General features: G+C 35.6%; 1 protein-coding gene across 4 annotated transcripts in view; it reads right to left on the reverse strand.

Moving 5' to 3' along the window:
- The window catches only part of ATP8A1 (ATPase phospholipid transporting 8A1), a 121,566-nt gene that overhangs the window by 28,957 nt on the left and 72,580 nt on the right, over nt 1-20,029 (reverse strand). For all 4 annotated transcript variants that reach the window (XM_076336183.1, XM_076336181.1, XM_076336184.1 and 1 more), the window contains 6 exons: nt 14,206-14,389; nt 13,988-14,098; nt 6,960-7,034; nt 6,677-6,799; nt 4,135-4,213; nt 90-151 (listed from right to left, as the gene is read on the reverse strand). In XM_076336183.1, coding sequence (XP_076192298.1) covers nt 90-151; nt 4,135-4,213; nt 6,677-6,799; nt 6,960-7,034; nt 13,988-14,098; nt 14,206-14,389 — 634 coding nt within the window. The remainder of the gene's footprint in view (nt 1-89; nt 152-4,134; nt 4,214-6,676; nt 6,800-6,959; nt 7,035-13,987; nt 14,099-14,205; nt 14,390-20,029) is intronic.

Consider the following 20,029-nt stretch of genomic DNA (forward strand, 5'->3'; position numbering starts at 1 on the left):
TAATAAACCCACAACTCTTTAAGAGTTAAAGATAGAGCCAATATAGATAGTCAGCTGATAGAGCACCAGATAGCTGTAGGAATACTTACAGTGTATACAGTGTTCCCCAGGAGCAGGTAATCTGAAGTTTTACCATTGCCAAATACAGTACCTGGAGAAAGAAACAGTGATAAAAATAAAAGCACTTAAAAACATTTAAATATCCACAATAGCACTATATATATATATATATATATATATATATATATATATATATAAAAAATCTTATTTTTGGTACAAAAGAGATTGTAGCACTTCCTACAGGGTACTAACAGCAGATTTCACCTTGAACTGTATTGAACAGTAGAGATTATGACTTTTATAATTTTTGGTCCTTTAAAACTTACAGTGACTTCAGGAATTACCTAGAAACAGGAGCTTTTTGTAACATCATATACCAATATCAGTAATATTGTATTCAGTAATAATTCAGTTACAGTGACTTTTAAGATCAGAGATACAGTATCTTACCTTCAGAAAAATAGGAAATATAATAGCTATAGTGTACATTGATTATAACATATAAGTAAACAGAAAGCTTAGAGAGTCAGATTTTCACTGATTCTGGATATTTTTGGTATAGAAACTTATCTTTGCTCTTATCTGTATTTCTGAGATTCAGTTTAAGTAAAAATATAAAATACTCTCAATTTTAATTCTTGAGATGCTTGTTATTCATAACATTTTCAAAATTTACCCAACTCAAATCTGTGGATCCATTTTGCACATATGGATACACACACACAGCATTTATGCAAAAAGTCAGTGCCCTAAAGAGTTGCATTTGCATAAAAATCACATCTAATGTGGTTCTTAAGTTCAGAATTCTGAAGCAGTGCATTTATGCTTATTTAACAGAACTTATTGTATGACTATTGCTAGAGCATGGGCTTTTCTGATCCCAGTTCTGTGAAAGTTCTTGGCAGACATGGGACAACACACAACTGATCTATGTAGAGGGAATTCCTCGTTCTCAGTTAGAAGTATTGAGCTTGCTAAATTTTTACATATACAGTTTAGAAATGCTTTTAGCACTCAAGATTGTTCCTATACTGCAACTAAACCAGAACACTTACTTTGCTATAGAGATTCTAATCACTGGGATATTGCCATCATATAGAGAGATCTCAAAATACTGTGGACACAGTAAGGAAGGATAAAAGAAGAAGACAAAAAAAAGAAAAATAAAACCTACTAATGCTGAGAGAGCATAAGGAATGATGTTTTTAAAAAGCTATGTTTGGAGAAAGAGAAGAATAAAGGTGTTTGGGGTTTTTTTTTGGGGGTGGGTGGGTGGGGGTGGGTTTAAAATTCCTCTGATTGGGCTGGCCAGAGGAGGGTGACAAGCTGCTAAAAATGGTCTGTAGTTGAAAACACTTATTTTTCCACTATCCTCAGCTAGCATATGGTATATTAAATGCTGTTAATTAAGTATGTTTGTGTTGAGTGTTTCTCCAGCCTTCGTATCACCTTTACACACGCTTGAAGTGAAATTCATTTTAGTTGTGGATGAAGAGTGCTCTGTTCTAAAAGCTTTTCAGGACCTGTGAGGCCAGTTTATCACAGAAAAAAAAGTTCTATTTATTGATATTCTGGAACAGACAGCAGGTGAAAGTTCACACAAAAAATAGAATAAAAATGCTTGCAAATAGTCCTCCTTAACCTAGCCCCCTCCCAGTCCAAGATAAGGAGCTCACAATGGCTGCCTCCTTAGCTCTAGTGATACTGGTTGCATTCGTGCAATTTCCCTGATTTAACTTTCTCCCTGGACAGACTAGCACACCACAAAGGACTACAAGAGCTCTGGAAGCCCAAAAACAAAGCTGAGACCATGGCTCATTTTAAAGGTTGTAAAAAAGAGGGAGCAGTTGGTGGATTTACTTGTACATATAAGTTTGGCTTCTGCCATTTACTGTTACGTTGACAAAGTTGCATCAGAAGAAGCTTCTGTGAAGATTTATGTCCTTGTCACTTTTCATAGCCACGTGACAGTAGATGGAGTGCAAAGACTCTAGTTTTGTGTACTGTACAATGGTTAGGTCCCATGGAGCAAATTCTGACAAACAATTCTTACAAATCCATACCTATTCTCTACCGCATATTTCTTGGTAGACTCTACTACAACACATGCTGTTTGAAATTTTCCACTTACAGACAAGAAAGAGGTGGACAAGTAAGACTAAGAGTAAACAGGAGAAAATGCTCAAAGAAAAGGCTAGACTGTGAGCTCTGATAGATTTTAATGATCTTCAAGATTTGATTTTCAATGTTCTAATAAATACCTGCTCAAACATGCACTCCGCTGCTTTGCAATATATACCTAGCAGTAAAGAGCATAATGAGAATAAAATAGAGGAATAGGCAGGCAGCTAAGTCTGTTCTCATCAGCCAGAGTGCTGGGACTCGGCAGTCTTATGCACTATGCTGAGCTATGCCCCATTCTTCCCATTCCTTCTTTCACGTCTCAGGATCCTCCTGCGCTGCTTCTTTGCTAAGAGAAGGTGGAGGCCGAGACCTGTTCTCAAAAGTTCCTCTCTCTGGTGGATCTCTCTGGCACTCATCAGCTCCTCCCTAAGAAACTAATAGCATTATTTCCCTCTCCTCTTTACACAGACAGCCATCAGAGATTTAATTAACAGCAGCTCCCATCCTGCGCTCGTTTTCCCTTCATGCAGAACTCTCTGCACCAGCTGGACCCATGGCAGGTACTGGTTATACCACCCACCACGTACACAATCCCCAGGTCCCAATTCTTCTCCCCTTACTCACCTGGCCTTTCTCTCAGAATGAAAGAGGAAGACAGAAGGCAATTCATTCAGACTTGTAGAGGCCACTTGCCAGCAGGTCAGTTCTAGCCCAGGGGCTGTAAGCCAGAGGCCTGCACTACAGTGCTCTCACAAGTGCTTGTGCAAGTATCTCAGCTTTGCCATTCACACATGAACTCTATTCTGCTTCACCACATATACTCATTAAACATTTCTCCACCATGTAACGCATAAGTCTCTCACACAGACTGGCTACAACTTTGAACGGGGATTTTGGTTTGGATTTGAGGTTGTGGTTTTAGAGTATGCATTGACATTTGGGACTTCTTTTCTCCTGGACTGTCTAAACCTCTCCAATGCAAACCGCTGCCACTGAACTCACATCCAGTGCCCTTTCAGAGAAAACAGGCTGCTACCTACTTCCCTTTACCCATCAGAAGTCACTGAGTATAAAATACTCTGCAAGAAATTTTCCCCTTAACCTTTTCGGGCACAAGCAGCTGTGACCGTCTCACTATCTAGTCTCAGCAGTTCCAAAGTGTCCATGAGATTATTTCTGTCCCCTATGTCAGGGCAGACTGCCTGGCTACATCAGGGAAACTGAGAAGACTACTAATTTTACAGAAAAGCTGCAGGGTGTACACTTTTTTTTTCTTCCCACAAAGTGGAAGCAAAACAAAATCCCACCCCTACGAGAGCTCCCATACACACAAACATTCCCACAAACTGGAAGCAACGCTTTCAAGTTTCCTCTAATTAATGCAGTTTTCCTCCCAACTGTCCCGTTTCCTTCTGCAATTCCGGTGCATATACAACAGTTGAACTAGAAGAATGACAGGACTGAGCTGTCCAAGATGTCCCAGTTCCCTCTGTCACAAGCCTACTCATATAGATGTAAACTAATGGGTTAGTATGCCCCTGAAGTAACAGGAGAGAAGGTATACACATCAGCCATAAAAGCTTACAAAACGTAAGAGACAATGCAAGGGACAGTAATGATTTAGGATCTTGCAGGAATTTACCATGGTAGCGTATTATATAAAAAAATAGCATAATTAAATAGCAATCTCTTTTTCTCCATCTTGTTTCAGTTTACTTAAAACCTATTTATATAGTTTTATGCATACATACATAATATTACTCCTACTTTTAAACAGATCTTAAATAAAACATTTTAAATATACTGCATCTGCTGTAGTTCTAGAAATGGTATCTTGAATTTAATCACACAAAACTGTTAGTATTTATAAAACTTTCCTAAGAAAAAAAGAAGGTATTTAGATATTTAATACCTTTCAACATTTATATTTTTATTTTTCGTAATACTTACCATGCTGGAGGGCTTTTAGTGGAAACCAAAACAGAATGAATGAGTGGAAGAGGCCATTTAAACAATGAACCCAGAAAACCTAAGGGAAAACAGAAAATCCATGAGAACCATTTGCAATAAACTAGCTCTGTGAACCCTGACCTTTCTTTCTATTCGTGTGTTAGATTCACAAAATGTGTTTCTTTGAGGCCACCACTGTGAAGTAATACAACTGACAGGCACTTTCTGCCTCTTAGCTCTTCATGGGTCATTTGTTTATTTTTATGTTTTGAAAAAAAGTGTGTATTATCTCCTCCTTTTAATTTCAAATCAGAAGGGAAATTAAAATGTATACATATGGGAGTATCATCAGAAAAATTAAACTAAACTGGACAACTGGAACAATTGCTACATTCTAAGTAGGGAACTAAAAAGGACTCTAGCTTTTATAATTTACATTTTGTGCAATAAGAAATTTGGATGGTAGAACAATCAAAACCTGAGTTTTACATACACCTACCTACATATTTCCACATACAAAGGAATTAAAGGACAAATAAAATATCTTCCTTAGATTTCTCCTTACATGCTCCATTCTTGAAGTGCACAGCTTCATCATATTAAACTTCCTTTAACGTATTTGCTAAATAATGCAAATTTTACTTTCAAACTTATTTCCATTTGTAAAGTACGCCTTCTGAAAAGAACTGTATTAAGTTTAAGGATAAACAACCTATTGATGCTGTCCATAATATGTTGTAAAAAGACTTAATCAAAAATATGTAACCCATTTCCTTCAGGATAGCAATCATGTTTTTTCATTAACAACGCTTTTGACAATCATAGCCTTTATTGTAACTAACTGATGTGTATTATGAGTGTTAAGGTGTTCAAACAATTGAAATTAAGTTGCCTGCCTCACAACATTTTCCACAATGTCTAAGTCTTTTGTTAGATTATACAACTGCACCAGGTTGTATGATCCAGTTTACACTCCAATACTTTGCACATTTGAACTTGTGCTACTCATTAACCTTTGTCTCTCCTTCTTGCTATGTCATTACCAGAAGTTTTTATTTGACAGAAAGCACAGGTGGATGCAAGAAAAATTAGTTCTACTTTTCCATTTTCCTGACCAATTCTTATTGTCACATGCTAATCCTCTGACCTCTGTCATGACCTCATAACCTTTGATCCCTTTTACCATAACAAACATCTGCATTAACATTCAAGGCAGTAATGTTTCCAAATCCTTAAACACCAACTATTCAACTTATGTAGGTGGGAATTTTGTAGTTGGGAAGTTTGTAGATGTTTACTTGTAGCAAGTGTTGTATGGGAATAGCCACAGAATTTCCAGTGAAGTCAACAATACATCTGTGCAATAATGAAAATATTATAGACTTATTTAAAATAACAGAAAAATCCAACAACTGTAACCCATGACTTACATTATTTATTAAAACTATCACAACACAAGAATGTCTGTATTAATGGACTATGAAAAGTCTGATATTTGTAAAGCATTCACAGTGACACAAGAAACTATTTTCCCTAGTTTCCTTACAACTTTCAGGTTTGTTTTTGTGGGCGAAGGGATGAATTGAGGAAGAAGAAGAAAAGTCTCATATGCTTCAGTGAACAAAGATAGTTTAGACAAATAGGGGTACTCCAGTTTTACAGCACAAGTGGCACAGATATGAGAGCTAAGTATGCTGTATCAGCTCCGCACATCTACTACAGACCAGCACATGGGGGCATTGTTAATTCAATGACAGATTGAAAATGTCCCCAAATTCAACATACAATGACATTACTTGAAATTCTCAATTATATTTAGAAAAATCAAATAAAATCAGAAGGAACTCTTACAAACATCATGCATTCACTAAATTGCGGATTCAGGAAAAAGTTTCATTTAGGTTTAAGAGATTATTTATGGACAAATCTATAGAAATTGTGTATATTTTATATATTAAAGAGTCCTACGTTCTTTTACTACTTCTTGTGCTAGTCTCTCCAAGATGAATGTCACCCATTTCCCACCAAAAGTAGCCTCAGATTCCTTTTGATCCATCCTGACACATTCTTAGCTGTCTCCAAATATTTTTTCCCAATACTCAAAATTAAACCATAAAATCACAACTCCAAATTGACAAAGAATAGTACCAAGTCCCTCCCCCTACAAATCCAATGACAGTTCTTATTGTCCTCCGCAACACTTCTCCACAGGCTTCAGTAATCCATTTCCATATAACAGTACAAATACATACAGCCTAGCGACAGAGCGGTCTAATCACTTCTGCCTATAGAAGACAGCTTTATTACCAGCAGAGAAAAGAAAAATCAGGGCTGAAAAAAATAAAATGCTTGCTGTCCATTTCCATACTTGCTAAGAATGGATAAATATGATTTGCACCATTCACAGACAAGTGGACAACTGGAAATAGTAGTTATAAAAATCCCTTCCATTTTTAATTATGAGCAGCACAGAACAAAAAGGATAACCATACTGAATTCCTCTTAATTTCTGCTTTAATTATATTTAATTTTTTTTATCTACCTTAGTATTAAAGTCCAGTGCATTTTGGGAAGTCTTGTATAACTCTGGATATTTCAGCATGTTTTCTTTTCGACAGGATCTCTCAAATATTCCAAGAGTTAGTGGAGGCATTGCTGTAAACATCTAGTAGATAGATTAAAGAAACCACAAAACCAAACAAAAAAAACAAACCAGAAAAACATATTGCAAAACTTTAGAGGTGAGGACTTGCTTAAAGATTGCTCACTCAAGAAACTTTCATGATTATGATTGAAAATAACTGAAAACACACAAATCATCTTACCACATTGTAGAGACCTATACACCATCTTTCAAAAAGAATTTGTCCAGAAAAGCCGTTGACAAAAGCAAACCAGATCTGAAACAGAGGAGAACCGTGTATTACTCAAATGTCCTGTGAGGTGTGATTAATAGATCCCCCCCTCCCCCCCAGCTTCACAAAAAGGGGTATCCCTAGAACACATTTGCAACACAGCTGAGGATGTTATGGCTTAAGTTGTTTTTATTTTTTTTTTTTAATATATGTTTGTGTTCAGAACAGATAATGGGCAATCTAGTCAAATATGTGAGCAATTCCATCTAAATATGAAAACATTTCAAGGAGGTAGCTATTTTCAGAGGGAATTTCATGTTTAAGTATTTAAGAGTGATTTAGCTCACTGCATTTGTATTGTACTTAATTCTTAATGAAATAAAAATCCTAAGAAATAACAGTGGAAAAAAAAATCACAGGAAACACCTACAGATTAGAAGCAGTCATCTTCTAATCCTTAGCAAACCTCCTAATAGAATTCATACAGTAAGCTGTAGTTTAGAACTGAAAATTGTACCAATATTCCTTCCTCATACATGAAACTCATGAGAGGACGAGGCTTTACCAGAGCACTAAATCAACTACAATTGCTTAGTTAACAAGCACTAACTCAACTACAGAGTACTTCAGAGGCGCAGCTGGAGATCTCTTTCATTGCGTAAGTTTTATCACTTTTTGCTAAAAGGTTAAAAAAAAAAATCAAACAATTTGAAAGGCATGATGACACATTTTCTTATGTTTTTCAGTATAGCATGCAGCATGACTGCTTTCTTCTATTTCTTACTTCATGCTTATATTAGTTCAATGACAAAGTGGAGAAGAAGCATGTCTGATGAATCTTTATTAACAAGCTGCACTGAAACTATATTGTCTATGACAAACATAAGCTGTAAGGTGACAGAAGCTAGGATCATCTAAACAACATTCTACTCAATTTAAGACTCATGTTTTTCAAGTGAATGTTTAGATACTGCTTTGCAGAGACTTTGCTACAGTTCACGTTTCATTTGACTTTATTATGGAAGCATGAATTGCTACAATCAATACGTATGTTTATCGATATGTACCCAGGCTGACCTCCAGGTGACCAGATTCTATGAACAAGCTCACAGTCTTTCATCATGTTGTGGAATGTTTCAACACGTTTGTGAATACTTTGAGATGGAAAACCCCCTGAAGTTGGCAACTATTAACACTAAAAAGGGGAGTTAAAATCCAGCTAAAATTGCTATTTCTTCAACCAATAAATGAAAAGTAAATAATTTTTTTTGGTGGCCAATTATTGGAACAAGATTGCATAAAAAATCATAATGTTAGAGGCTGCAATATAGACATATAAAATACACTGAATTTTTTGAAGTCTTATAATGCTATATGTATTGTTATAAACGCTTGTGTATTTTGATTTTTGACTTTTAAAATAGGAATTATGATTTAACTGTGATGAATTTAGAAGACATACAGTTTCTCAGTAGTTGAGTATGAGGGAGCGAGGTGAGTGCATCATCGGTTGTTCATTACTGAACAATTAATTATGCACTCAACAACAGCACAATTTTTGGATGTTTTACAATTAAGCTGAAAGTGTGAACCTAATCCAGACCAGAACCTCATCACCACTGTTGGATACAAGTTGTGCTCCGCAACTGCCTTCTCTCTTTTCAACTTTCTCATTATACATAGTTCTTACATTCTTTTACTCCCAACCTAGGAAGACGGCTAGGAAAACAGCTCTTGAGAGAGGAGTGAAGGACAGATATTATTATGTGATTGACCCCGTAATTTTTTTTCTTGTTTGTATCAAATACTGGAGTAGATTTTGGAATTCTTAATTTGAAAGGTTTTAGGGTGGTGGAAAAGGACAGTTTTACTAGAAAATATGTGACTCGATAGTTGGACACATGTACATTTACATGTACACATATGTATATATATATAAGTATGTACACATATTTATGTATGTGTACATCTCATTGCTGGTAATTTCAGACAGAGTTTAACAAAAGTATGACTCTCTAGGAAGAAAACAGAACAGACTGCAAGAAGACATATACTTGACCCTTCATAACCAAGGAGTATATGCAAAGAACATTAACTTTCTGTTGTGATCTATCTAACAGTCAAAATGTTATAAAACTTTAATTTAAAAAGAAAGGCCTTACATGTACTGAATCTATTCCACATATTCACTTCTATTAAAGGCAAGTGATGCCAAGCAACACTTGAAAATGTTTTGGAGTGACTGTTTTAAAGAAATGCAAAAATTTATGATAAAATTTCAGTTTACAAATGAATGTCATCTATGACGTCACTACCAAGCCCCTCAGAAATGCTATGCATCATTTTATTCCTTAAAAACCCTGATGTTTTCAGGGTTTTTTTGTACAGAATTTAAGTTAAAATTTTCAAGCTATTTAAACTCTGAAAGCTACAGTTTACTGTAGAATTGTAAAGAAATCCTTTAACTTACAATAGTAACTTCCTGAAACCTTAGCATTTACTATCTTCCAAAGAAAGCATGCAAGTTACAGGCATTTCAGTTAAGTTTTAGTGCAATAAGGAACTGGAACAAATCTTGGTCAGAACTCTAGATGCAAGCCAAGAAGAAATGAAATTTAGTAGCACCCCTGGGTTCTAAAGTTCTTGTTGAATCTATCAAAAAAAATGGCTGGGAAAAGAAACCTTTTAATGTAGCTAAAAACAATGCCCTCTGTAGCAGAAACTACGATTTAGTGGAATACCAGATATACTACTTTAAGAGACAGAGCCATCTTTAATATCTAAGCAGAAACATGGATTTTCTATTGTTTACAAGATAGTATTTGAATGTTCACATTAAGAACACCTATGGCTCAAAAATAATTAGCAGATCTGGGGGCGGGGAGACGATGGTGTGGGGGAAGCAGCAAGGATAAATACAGCCCTCAGGTCAAACTCTAAGAGGGGAAGAAAGTAAGTCTCACACTTACCCTAACTTCTGAACCTTGGACCCTAGAAAATTACACTCGTAACCATACATGAAAAAAACACTATGGAGCTCACTACAGTATTAATAGTGACAGTGACAAGAAACACACAGTTTCTTGCTTCACAGTGGGAAATTTATTCATGGACAAGTGTGTTTCATTTTGATTATGATGGACAATGAAGGCAGCTGTACCTGCAAAACAAGTTTTTAGGACATGTTGTACATGATTCTAATTTAGGAGCAGATTCAGCCACTTCTCTTCAAGGGGGTAGGTCCTACTCTAACAACTCAAATTACTAATCCAGCACCCCTATACAGAAGGACAGAGGAGATAGGTGTCCTTGAGAAGTAATTTAGACTATCTAAGTGAGGGAGAAGTGAAAATTCAGACCATTTTATAGTTCAATTGCTACAAAATTTCCATTGAAAATGAAAGATTTACATTCATAGCCCATCTAAAATGAGATGTGCCTCAATGCAGATCCCTGTATTTCTAAGTTTTCAAACCATATAATGCAAAAAAGTGGGCATGAGCACAATCACCTTCTGCTGTCCGTGTTTTAAACTGAACTCGGTACAGTTTGCATACGTTAAGTATGCCATAGCATACTGAACAAGAGCACCTAAACTCTACAGCTCAGAAGCAGTGTGAATATACACAGAAGGCCTGCTCATGCAGTTATGCATGGGGTTATGCATGATGCGGGTCTCAGTAGGACCACAGGCATTTCATCTGATGTGTCAGGCAAAGGAAATCGGGAACAAAATGGTAAATGTCAGTTATAGACATGAGCAGCAGGAAGTGTGTAACTCAGCAGTGCGATGAAAAGGGCTTGGGGGGAAAAAGAAGTAATTAAAAAAAAAAGATAACTATCATCCAAAGTTTACAGAATGAAAAAGAGGCTGTTACATCTCTAATTACTTGGTATAATTGAATTGTTTACATAGTATCACTTAAATTGTTACAAATGGCCACATTTAAGGATCTGTGACTGAACTTTAAATGTGAACTCCATGCATCTGTTTCTTCTGTGTCCTGGTCTTTTACTCTTTTGTTTGAATTTTCCCCTACATGAAACATGAATGACCTATGCAGATCTTCAAAAATTATTATTTTTTTTTAAATTGCAAACCTTTTTTATTTAACATAAAACAGTTATTTTATGTTATTACTAGTTATTACTAGCTAGCAGAACAAAAAGTAAGAATAGGAAAATTTTGTCCCTCCAATGTTGAAGGGAGATTTGCAAAACTTCACAAAATGAGTAGTTTAACAAAAGAGTATATGCAGTAATGGTAATTATAAAACCAAAACCAATCCACAAAGGAGTTCTCAATCCCTAGATCAATCTCAATCCCAACCATCATTATAAGGTAATGACAGTCCCCTCAAAATAAGTATGAGACTCTGCACAGGCTTATCCTATGTGAGTGTGAGGCTCGGTACAAGCTTAATAATGCACATTAGCAGTCTATTAGAAATTCAAAGTTTTCACTTGCAATTTAGAATGATACTTCAGAATATAACCTCTAAAGTTACTGGGACTAGTCCCATACAAAAGATGAGACCCATGTTTAAATATCTATTGCGTCAAGACACAGAGTAGAAAAAGTTATTACAGACCACTTCTAGTTTCTTATCAATAGTTTAAATGTCGATAAACACTAATCACTGTGCAGGAGTATTACTGTAGGCCTTCACCATTTTCTGAACCAAGAAACCAATGGCACTTATTTCGTATCGCCCCAAGAACGCCTAGGAAAAAGGCTGTATTTTTGATTAAATGGAATTTATTACATTACTTGTTTGATTAGTACTGAGCAGACATTTAAAAATATAATATGCATCTATTAAGTAAAGGTAGTTATTTTGAGTTATTGTCAGCTAATAAAAGGAAACTTGTTTAAAGCAACTTCCAGACGTGCCTTTCATAGTATTATTTTCTAAACTCCAAGACAGAGGAGGCGTGGCCACAAAAGCTTCACAGACGTTTTCCTGATGTAGCATTTCTGCATATTAAGCAGCAGCTTACAAATACTCATTGAGCTCTCTGCTCCCACGCCTGATCCGTACAAAAAACTGAAAAGAGAGATTCAAGACTGGCAGTTGTCCTTTCTAGAGACATTCAATGATGAATTTCTGCCCATTCACTCACAGTATTGACACGAGCTATTAACATCTGTGAAAGTTTTCTGAGCTGACAAACGTTGGGTATACAGCAATTCAAGTAGAAGTCATCTTGTCTTCCAGAGGAGGTGTACATGGTAAAATGCTGGTATGCATTATATATAAAGGGTCATAACCCATATAAAAATGATCTCTTTGCCCTTCCATCTGCTCAGGAGGCAGGACGACCCCTTCTAGTCTTTTTTATTTTTAGACTATGGTCTCTGTACCTTGCATTTAACTTTCTTTCACAAAGAATACAAACGGTGGGATATTTATATCTGATTTAAGTTATAAATTTACAATGTGTTTGCAGGTGACAATGACAGAAAATTAAGAAAAATAAGGTAGTATGTTCTAAAGCCCAACTTTGTATGTTTTCTGTAAACACAAAGTATACATTAATACTGTTTTTCCAAATACTGCAAGAGCTACTGCTAATCAGTACTTCTGGAAGTCTGATCATTTAATCAGATATTCAGCTTTTGAAATGCAGGATCCAAAGCCTGCCATCACTTCTAAAGCAAAAAAGGATCTTTAATGGATTTGCTTTTTCTACGGCTTCCTACTTTATGTTTTTCTAAACAGGCTACAAACTTGCTACTACTTAAGAGAAAAATGTAGAAAATGTAAAAAATATGCCAAGAAAAACACACACTTTTTGGCTACACTTGTACATAAGAAGATGCTTACAGTATTTTTAAATATTGCAACAGTGTAAGATCGCATACATAAATATCAAAATCGGAAATATAAACCTAAATGTTTACATCAGGTCTAACAGAAATAAGGCATTTTCTTTCAGTAAAAAACGGATACATACTGCGTAAGTTTAAGATATTAATTTGAAAATATATTAGAAAAACCTAAGAAAGTGTTAACCCCATTAACATAAAAATACAGAAGACTGACCTATAAAACTTATTTTGTGATAGAGCTTTGCAACAAGTTAATTTTTTTCCCACATTTTTAACCCAAAGTATCATTGTGAATGTAAAGTTTGAATCAATTATAAACATAATTACTAGATACCTATTTGGTTATAAGAAAGCAAGTGGCTGTTGAAAGAAAAAGAGGAACAGTAAGTGAAGGGGGGGAGAAAAAAAATTAAAAAATCCATTTAAAAATATGTTCAAAATTTTAAGGTTGCCATGTGGTCATGAAGGTCATGAAAACTATAGCTATACATGTTGTCTTAACCATACCTACCAATAAACGTACACTGATTACAACACAGTCCTCTCATACTACTGTGTTTTTCACAAGATTCTGGTCTCCTTAAAATCCCAGGTGAGAAAACTAGGTCGGCTACTTTCAGGAAAGTATCCCTGTTCACGAACTAGAGCCTAAGGAGGCATGGCTACCCCATCAACAAGTGAAAGGTACGCAATAGTGTAACTAAACATATATGTAAAAACCTTAAGTACTGTTCTGAACAGCAACAGCCCTACAGTTCAACAGTGACCTGAAAAAAGGCTTCAGTTTGCCAACTGGACAGTTACTGACACCAGCTTGAAGACCTTAAGCACATACATCTCTTGGTAGATTTAAGGCTACGCGTAACTGTATTCCTTAAATACTGTAATGATGTTATAGATACAGAATTTTAATGAGCTAGCAGTATTACACAACACAAGCATTCAGTACTAATATTTAGTATGTATTTTTAAGACAATTGGGTCTTTTAAAGTAAAAAAAAAAATCACTCTAATATTAATCAGTTTATTAAAAAGCAAGATTCAGTACTATTAAGTGTTTATTGACAGTTTAAATGCTTCTTTAAAATCATATATAATAATCAAAAGCTCAAAATAATAAAGTTTTTACTTTCAAAAAGTAATATTTACTGTACTGTAAAATTACCTCGATAATATAAAGGACTATATTCTTGTAGAAACAATACAAGATGCATTTAGCTACTCTGTTATAATTCCAGGCTCCATGAACCAACAACAAGTTCTTCAAATACTTGAACTGCAAAAAATGAAAAATGAACAAACATACAATCAGAACATGCATACACCAATATTAATCTGGTATTAAACTACTTTATTGTAGTATTTTACAGTGTAATGACTTGCCTGAGCAATTGAGTAGTCTGAAGAATTAGCAGCCTGTAGACCTTCATTCCCACTAATACCAACACCAACATGTGCTGTTTGTATCATACTAACGTCATTTGCTCCATCACCAATTGCTAAAGTTACTACCTTAACTTGCTTTTTAACCATTTCTACAACTTCAGATTTTTGAAGTGGTGATACCCTAAGGGGTAACAGAAAGAAAAAGGTTTAATACAGGACTTCCAAATGAATGTACTTTCAAAACATACTTTATATTCTGTGAAAAGGTAGTAAAAACAGGCCAACTAACATCCCAGTCAGCGACATGGTCTTGTTACTGTCCTTAGGCTATATGCTAAAAGCACATTCCCAGCGAAATTCATAGAAACCTTGGATTTGTTGAAGCAAGATGTTAATAGGACTAGAGAGACTTAGGTCAAACAGCAATGGGCCCCTAAAAAAAAAAACCAGACTAATGGAAGAAACTCCAAACACTGCCACTGCCAATATTACAATAATTGCAGATTTTGGCATATTTTATTGTTATGCTTTTTATTTTCCTCTCTTTTTAAGTATGTATTTTATAAACAAACAACAAGATACTTATGACACAGATGTGAAAGCAAACAGGAACAGAGTGGACTGCCACTATGTTAATATAGCCTAAACTGCTAAATTAGAGGAAGCAACTTTGAACATTGACTCTTGATCCTCCACTTTGTGTAACTGCTGTTAACTTCTCCCTTGTTCTTTTCGGGACTGTTCCAATTATCTGTCATTAAGAAAACGCCTGTCCACAGTTGAGGGGACAAATTATTCCAGGGATGACTCTCAAAAGATCTATTGATGAAACTGTATCAGTTTTGGCTCCATCTACCATTCTGTGTGTCACACGTGTACCCTCCATTTCATGTTTTAAAAGTTCTACTCTGTATGCTGAAATTCAGTCCTTGTAGTATTTGAGACATGATAACTGAAAATAACATACAGAAATGACGTGCTAGGACCGGTGTGTTTCACAGGGTGGGGAAGGGAAGGAGCAAACCCTAAGCAGTGTGGCAAGCCACTCTTGTGCTTCCTGGCACTGGAGTCAAGGATCAAGCCCTGCCCCTCTTGTTTCATTGTACAAACAGAAACAGGAAGAAATGCAAAAAGCTCTGCCTCCCCCACCACCGCTGTTCATTGCTTCCTACAAAGAGAGCAATTCTGGTACCAAAACATGACTCCTGCTGTGGAGCTGGGGATGTGCAGCTGGTGAAGAACCATCCTTTCCTCATTTATCTTTCCAGCTTTCCAGACGAACTCATTCTAGATGCCTCCATGCAAAAACTAGACATGGATAAGAAGCAGAACTTGCCCCTGGATATATACTGACACTCAAAACTGGGGAAAAATGTGTATTTATAATTGATTTCCTACAAGTCTTCTATATGCACACTCATGGCAATAACCCCTTTGGTACCATAAGCTTCTGGAACTTTGCAATTTGGGCTGTGAAAGATTCCCCCTGCAGTGACAAAATATCAGGGTTAAGGATTATATAGGGATGTTCATAACCTGACTTAACTCTTCCAGGTCAAAAAATAAAATAAAACCACAGAAATATACAAGACATTAAGAATACAAGTTGTGGGAAACAAATTTGCAAAGGAAAAGCACAAAAGAGCAATTACTTCTAAATAACGTTCCTTTCTGAACATGCTCTGTATATTGCTGCTCACTGGGATACGGCCAAGTAACATGGCCTGTGTAGTTCATGAGTACAGTTCTCACCTGAACCAAGACTGCTGTATGGCACTCGCAAGCTCAGTAACAAAAAGAAGTGTTACCACCAGACACCAAAAATTCAGCTGTATTATGGCATCTGTGCAGTCCTGAAGTTCCCCACAAAAGATCCTGCAAGCTGAAGGTCCCAAAGGCACCATTCTCATAAGTATGTGAATACTGGAAGGCCTCATGATACTTGAGAAAATTATACTGTTATATTACTAATGAGATTCCTTATGGGCAAGTTCTTTCTAGTTTGAAGAATTACAGCTCAAAGAGTAAGTGAGCATGGCAAAAAAATACCGTCCTATTTATACTGATTGATTTTTAAGATCACAAAACCAGTGCTAATGAGGGCAATAATAAAAGCAAGCCACCTACAAAAGAAACAAAATCCTTGCAACTATATACATTAGTCAAATTATTTTTCAGTACATGGCATAATAAAATGTTCCTGTCTGCCCACTGATCTCTGGCATAAGAGCCAAGGCTGAATGATTTGCCTGTCTTGACACTGGACAGACTGACATTACAGGTTAAAATGCATTGCTCTCTATTTGGATCAAACTTTTGATCCATAATTCAATTTGAGAGGAAATGTTTTCTTTTCCAACTGGTCGTATAAATGTCCTCATCACACTTCTTCCTGTCCCCCCTCCAAGAAAACCAGAAACAGAACAACCCCCCCATCTCTTTCCAAATAAAGAAGAAAGAGATATTAAATTCTCCACATTCAACACTAAGTTTTTACAGTTAAAGAACACTGAAGCACCAACTATATTCTTTCCGTTAAGCACATAGATACTAATGGCAATGCTTGGCCATCACTTTTTCTAGCTATCTGTAAACTCTACCATTGCTACCAAAACTACAACCAACAAGCAATTACATGATTGCTGAAGCTAATGGCCATGCCAGCTACGTTCCATTCTGCCTGAATAAGAATGCAATTAGAAAACAACTTTTTTAAAAAAAACAAAACAAACCACACAGAGAGATAGCGTAACAAAATCCAATGTTCACATGACAGACAAACTATAAACTTAAAAAAGGGAAACCAAAGTTTTTCTTAGAATTGACAGCTGAGGCTGGTGACTGATTTCATGGTGTTCACTGAAAAAGTAAACGCAGCAGAGTGGTGAAAAAGTTCAGAAAAACCCCAAATCTCTGACATCACACTACTGATATTATCCATTTCCTTTATTAACAAATCCAAGTTACAAAGGTTTGAGAAAAGCTAACTAATAAGGGCAAAAGTAGAAACAGTCTTTGAGAGATTTTGATGACTATGTAGTTTAGAAATGCCAATTTCACCAAACCAACATTAATTTCCTATGAAAGGAAAGCCCTTTCCCACTAAAAAATAAAGGCTATTTAAGTTTTTAGCCATCTAAGGTTGATCATGATTATTCTGAAACAGCTTAAAACTGTAGGAGAAAACCAAGGTTTTCTAGATATGCTTTATGTCCTGAAACACACATTTATTCATATAACATCCATGAAGAATTAAGCTTTGTCTAAACCAGGAAATTACAGTAACAATCACAATTCTTACTAGTTAAAACTTACACATTTCTGAAACTCAGACTACTTAAAAGCTGAAAGAGGATCCCAAACTATTCCTGGTGGAGGAAGTCAACTTACCAAGCATATTAGAGAGAACTGTTTTAAAACATCAAATTTTAAATAGAAATGATTAAAAAAAAAATAAAAATTGAGAGATCATGATCTGTCTTCCTGCGTATATTTTATACCCAGATACGCAACTTCTGAAATTAAAGCACACTATCTCTTCTATAAATTCATTAATATTACATTTGAGGCATATTTGTGTTTTTTTTCAACTACAATCCCCCTTGTCTTTTGTAGAATGAGATCTTATGTATGCATCGTAATCATACAACTTCACTATACACCATACTTTCAACGGTATTAGTTTATGACTTCAGTCCGTATCACCAAGGTACTCTTTTTACTACAAACAGGCTGATACTTGATTCAATTTCAGTGTCACAGAAGAAGTATGAAGGAATAGTATAAAGTCCATAGCTCATTTGGAAAAGAAAAAAAAAAAATTCCATTTTTCTCTAGCAAATGTCAATATTTTTCATTTTATCTACCCTATAAAGTTATAGGAAGGAAAAAAAAAGTTTCAACAACGAGATTAAACCTCAACATTAGATAGATTACTGAGTTCCCAGCATAGGGGTACACTAACGGTGGTTGCCTCTCTTTCCTAGACCATCGTGCTTAACACTGAGACAGTGTTGTGAAGGGAAACTGGGTACATGGTATCTACACTCATCTTTGCTCACATACAATACTCTACCACTGGGTTCCAGTAACATCCTTGTAGTTCTTCTGGTTCTCCTCTCCATTTGCCAGAGGACACCTTCTCATGGTTCACCTTTGGGTGATGTTCCATGAGCTGAAAAAAAAAAACCCCAATCCTACTCTGTGCCAATTAAGTAAAATTTCTTAAGCTTTAAGTGCAATAAATCAGAGAATAAGGTTGCACAGAATTTGTGTGATTTTTCAAAAGCAAAAATAAAGCAGTGAAAAATAATACAGCCTTCAAGTTGAAGGTAGCTAGCTAATTACTTTGTTCAGCAGCCTGTGCAACACATGCTATCAGACTTTTGAAAAAGGTACTTGGGACGAGTACAGCCTTGTGGTGAACTTGGGATGAAAGCTTCTGGGCAATAGCCCTTCAGAAAAATTCTATGGTCCAAGTATATCAAAGAGCATTTCTATGATCTTTCGTTACATGTTTTATTTGAACTCTGCTGATGAGTATTGTATCAAGACTTGCTATAGCCAGCTTCTATAGAAGATCCCTGACCTGAGAACTTCTTTTTCATCTTTTTAACTTTCCAGGAACAGTGGCTTATTTCCCTTTCAGACAATGTTACAGGGACAGTTGGAAGTGGCACTTACTCTCATTGTCTGGTGCATCAAGTTCATGGTGAAACCAATAAAAAATATCTTTGTTCATTTTGTTCACTCTTAGTTGTACATTTTTACTACAGAATAACCCATTTAACATTCTTCTTGCACACATTACTCTGAAGCCAATATAAAGTTGGAATTCAGTTCGTCAAAGTCTTTAAGCCAAACATCTGCTTGGAATTAATAACATATACAGATTTTTGAAGTGAAATGTCTACTGAATATTTGTCAGCTTCATCTGTGTTATGGCTAGTCTTAGGAAGAATCCATTGGTAATAAATGCTTCTCGAACAAGTGAATACAGTCTGAAAACTTCAAAGAAAGCGATGTAATTTGTACTTCTAAAACCAAGGAGTGCTTAAAATGTTTACTGCCTTTATATGGATCGCAAAAAGGCCTACATTTTCATTTAGTCAGGACAATAATATATTTTAAGTGATTTACCTTAATTAAAAATTACCATTTTAAAACTTTTATTTTCAAGCTCACAAACAAGGAAATGAAGTTTTTGTTACTGAAGATGGAGCATTAACAGAAATAAGTATTTTGACAGAATTTTGACTTTTGCGAAGTACGTGATATTAAAAAAGCACATACTAAAACAGTGAGTGTTACAAGCAAATATTTTAGTTTTAAACCTGCAGCCAATTTTTAAACAACCACAAAATATGTCAGAGCATGTACCTAGACATGTATTGAAACCAGCTGACCTAAGTATATTATGGAAATGTAGAAATGGCAGAGAGATTGCTACTAGAACAGAAACTTTCATTTCGCACTTTTTGTTGTTTCATCACAAAAATGCTACCACTAAAAGACAGCTATACATACAGAATATCCTTCAATGGTTCTATAGTTCAACAGGAGCGGCAATATTGTCTCTTCAAATGGCATAAAATGTATTTTCAAATCAAGGAAAGAGAAGAAAATGAAACATAGTTTTGAAAGAGCAGTTCTACATGCATCTCCTGCTTGTTACTATACTGAGCAAAACTGGAACTAGTAGAACAAGCATGAAACTCCGACTTGCCTGTCAGAAAGACTACTACCGTTAGAAAAAAGTTTATACACAGTATAAACTGTGTATCAGTGTAAGATCTCAGTTTAAAAGACAGTAAGACCTTAG

Source organism: Aptenodytes patagonicus, chromosome 4 (assembly GCF_965638725.1).
Source record: "Aptenodytes patagonicus chromosome 4, bAptPat1.pri.cur, whole genome shotgun sequence".
NCBI lineage: Eukaryota > Metazoa > Chordata > Aves > Sphenisciformes > Spheniscidae > Aptenodytes > Aptenodytes patagonicus.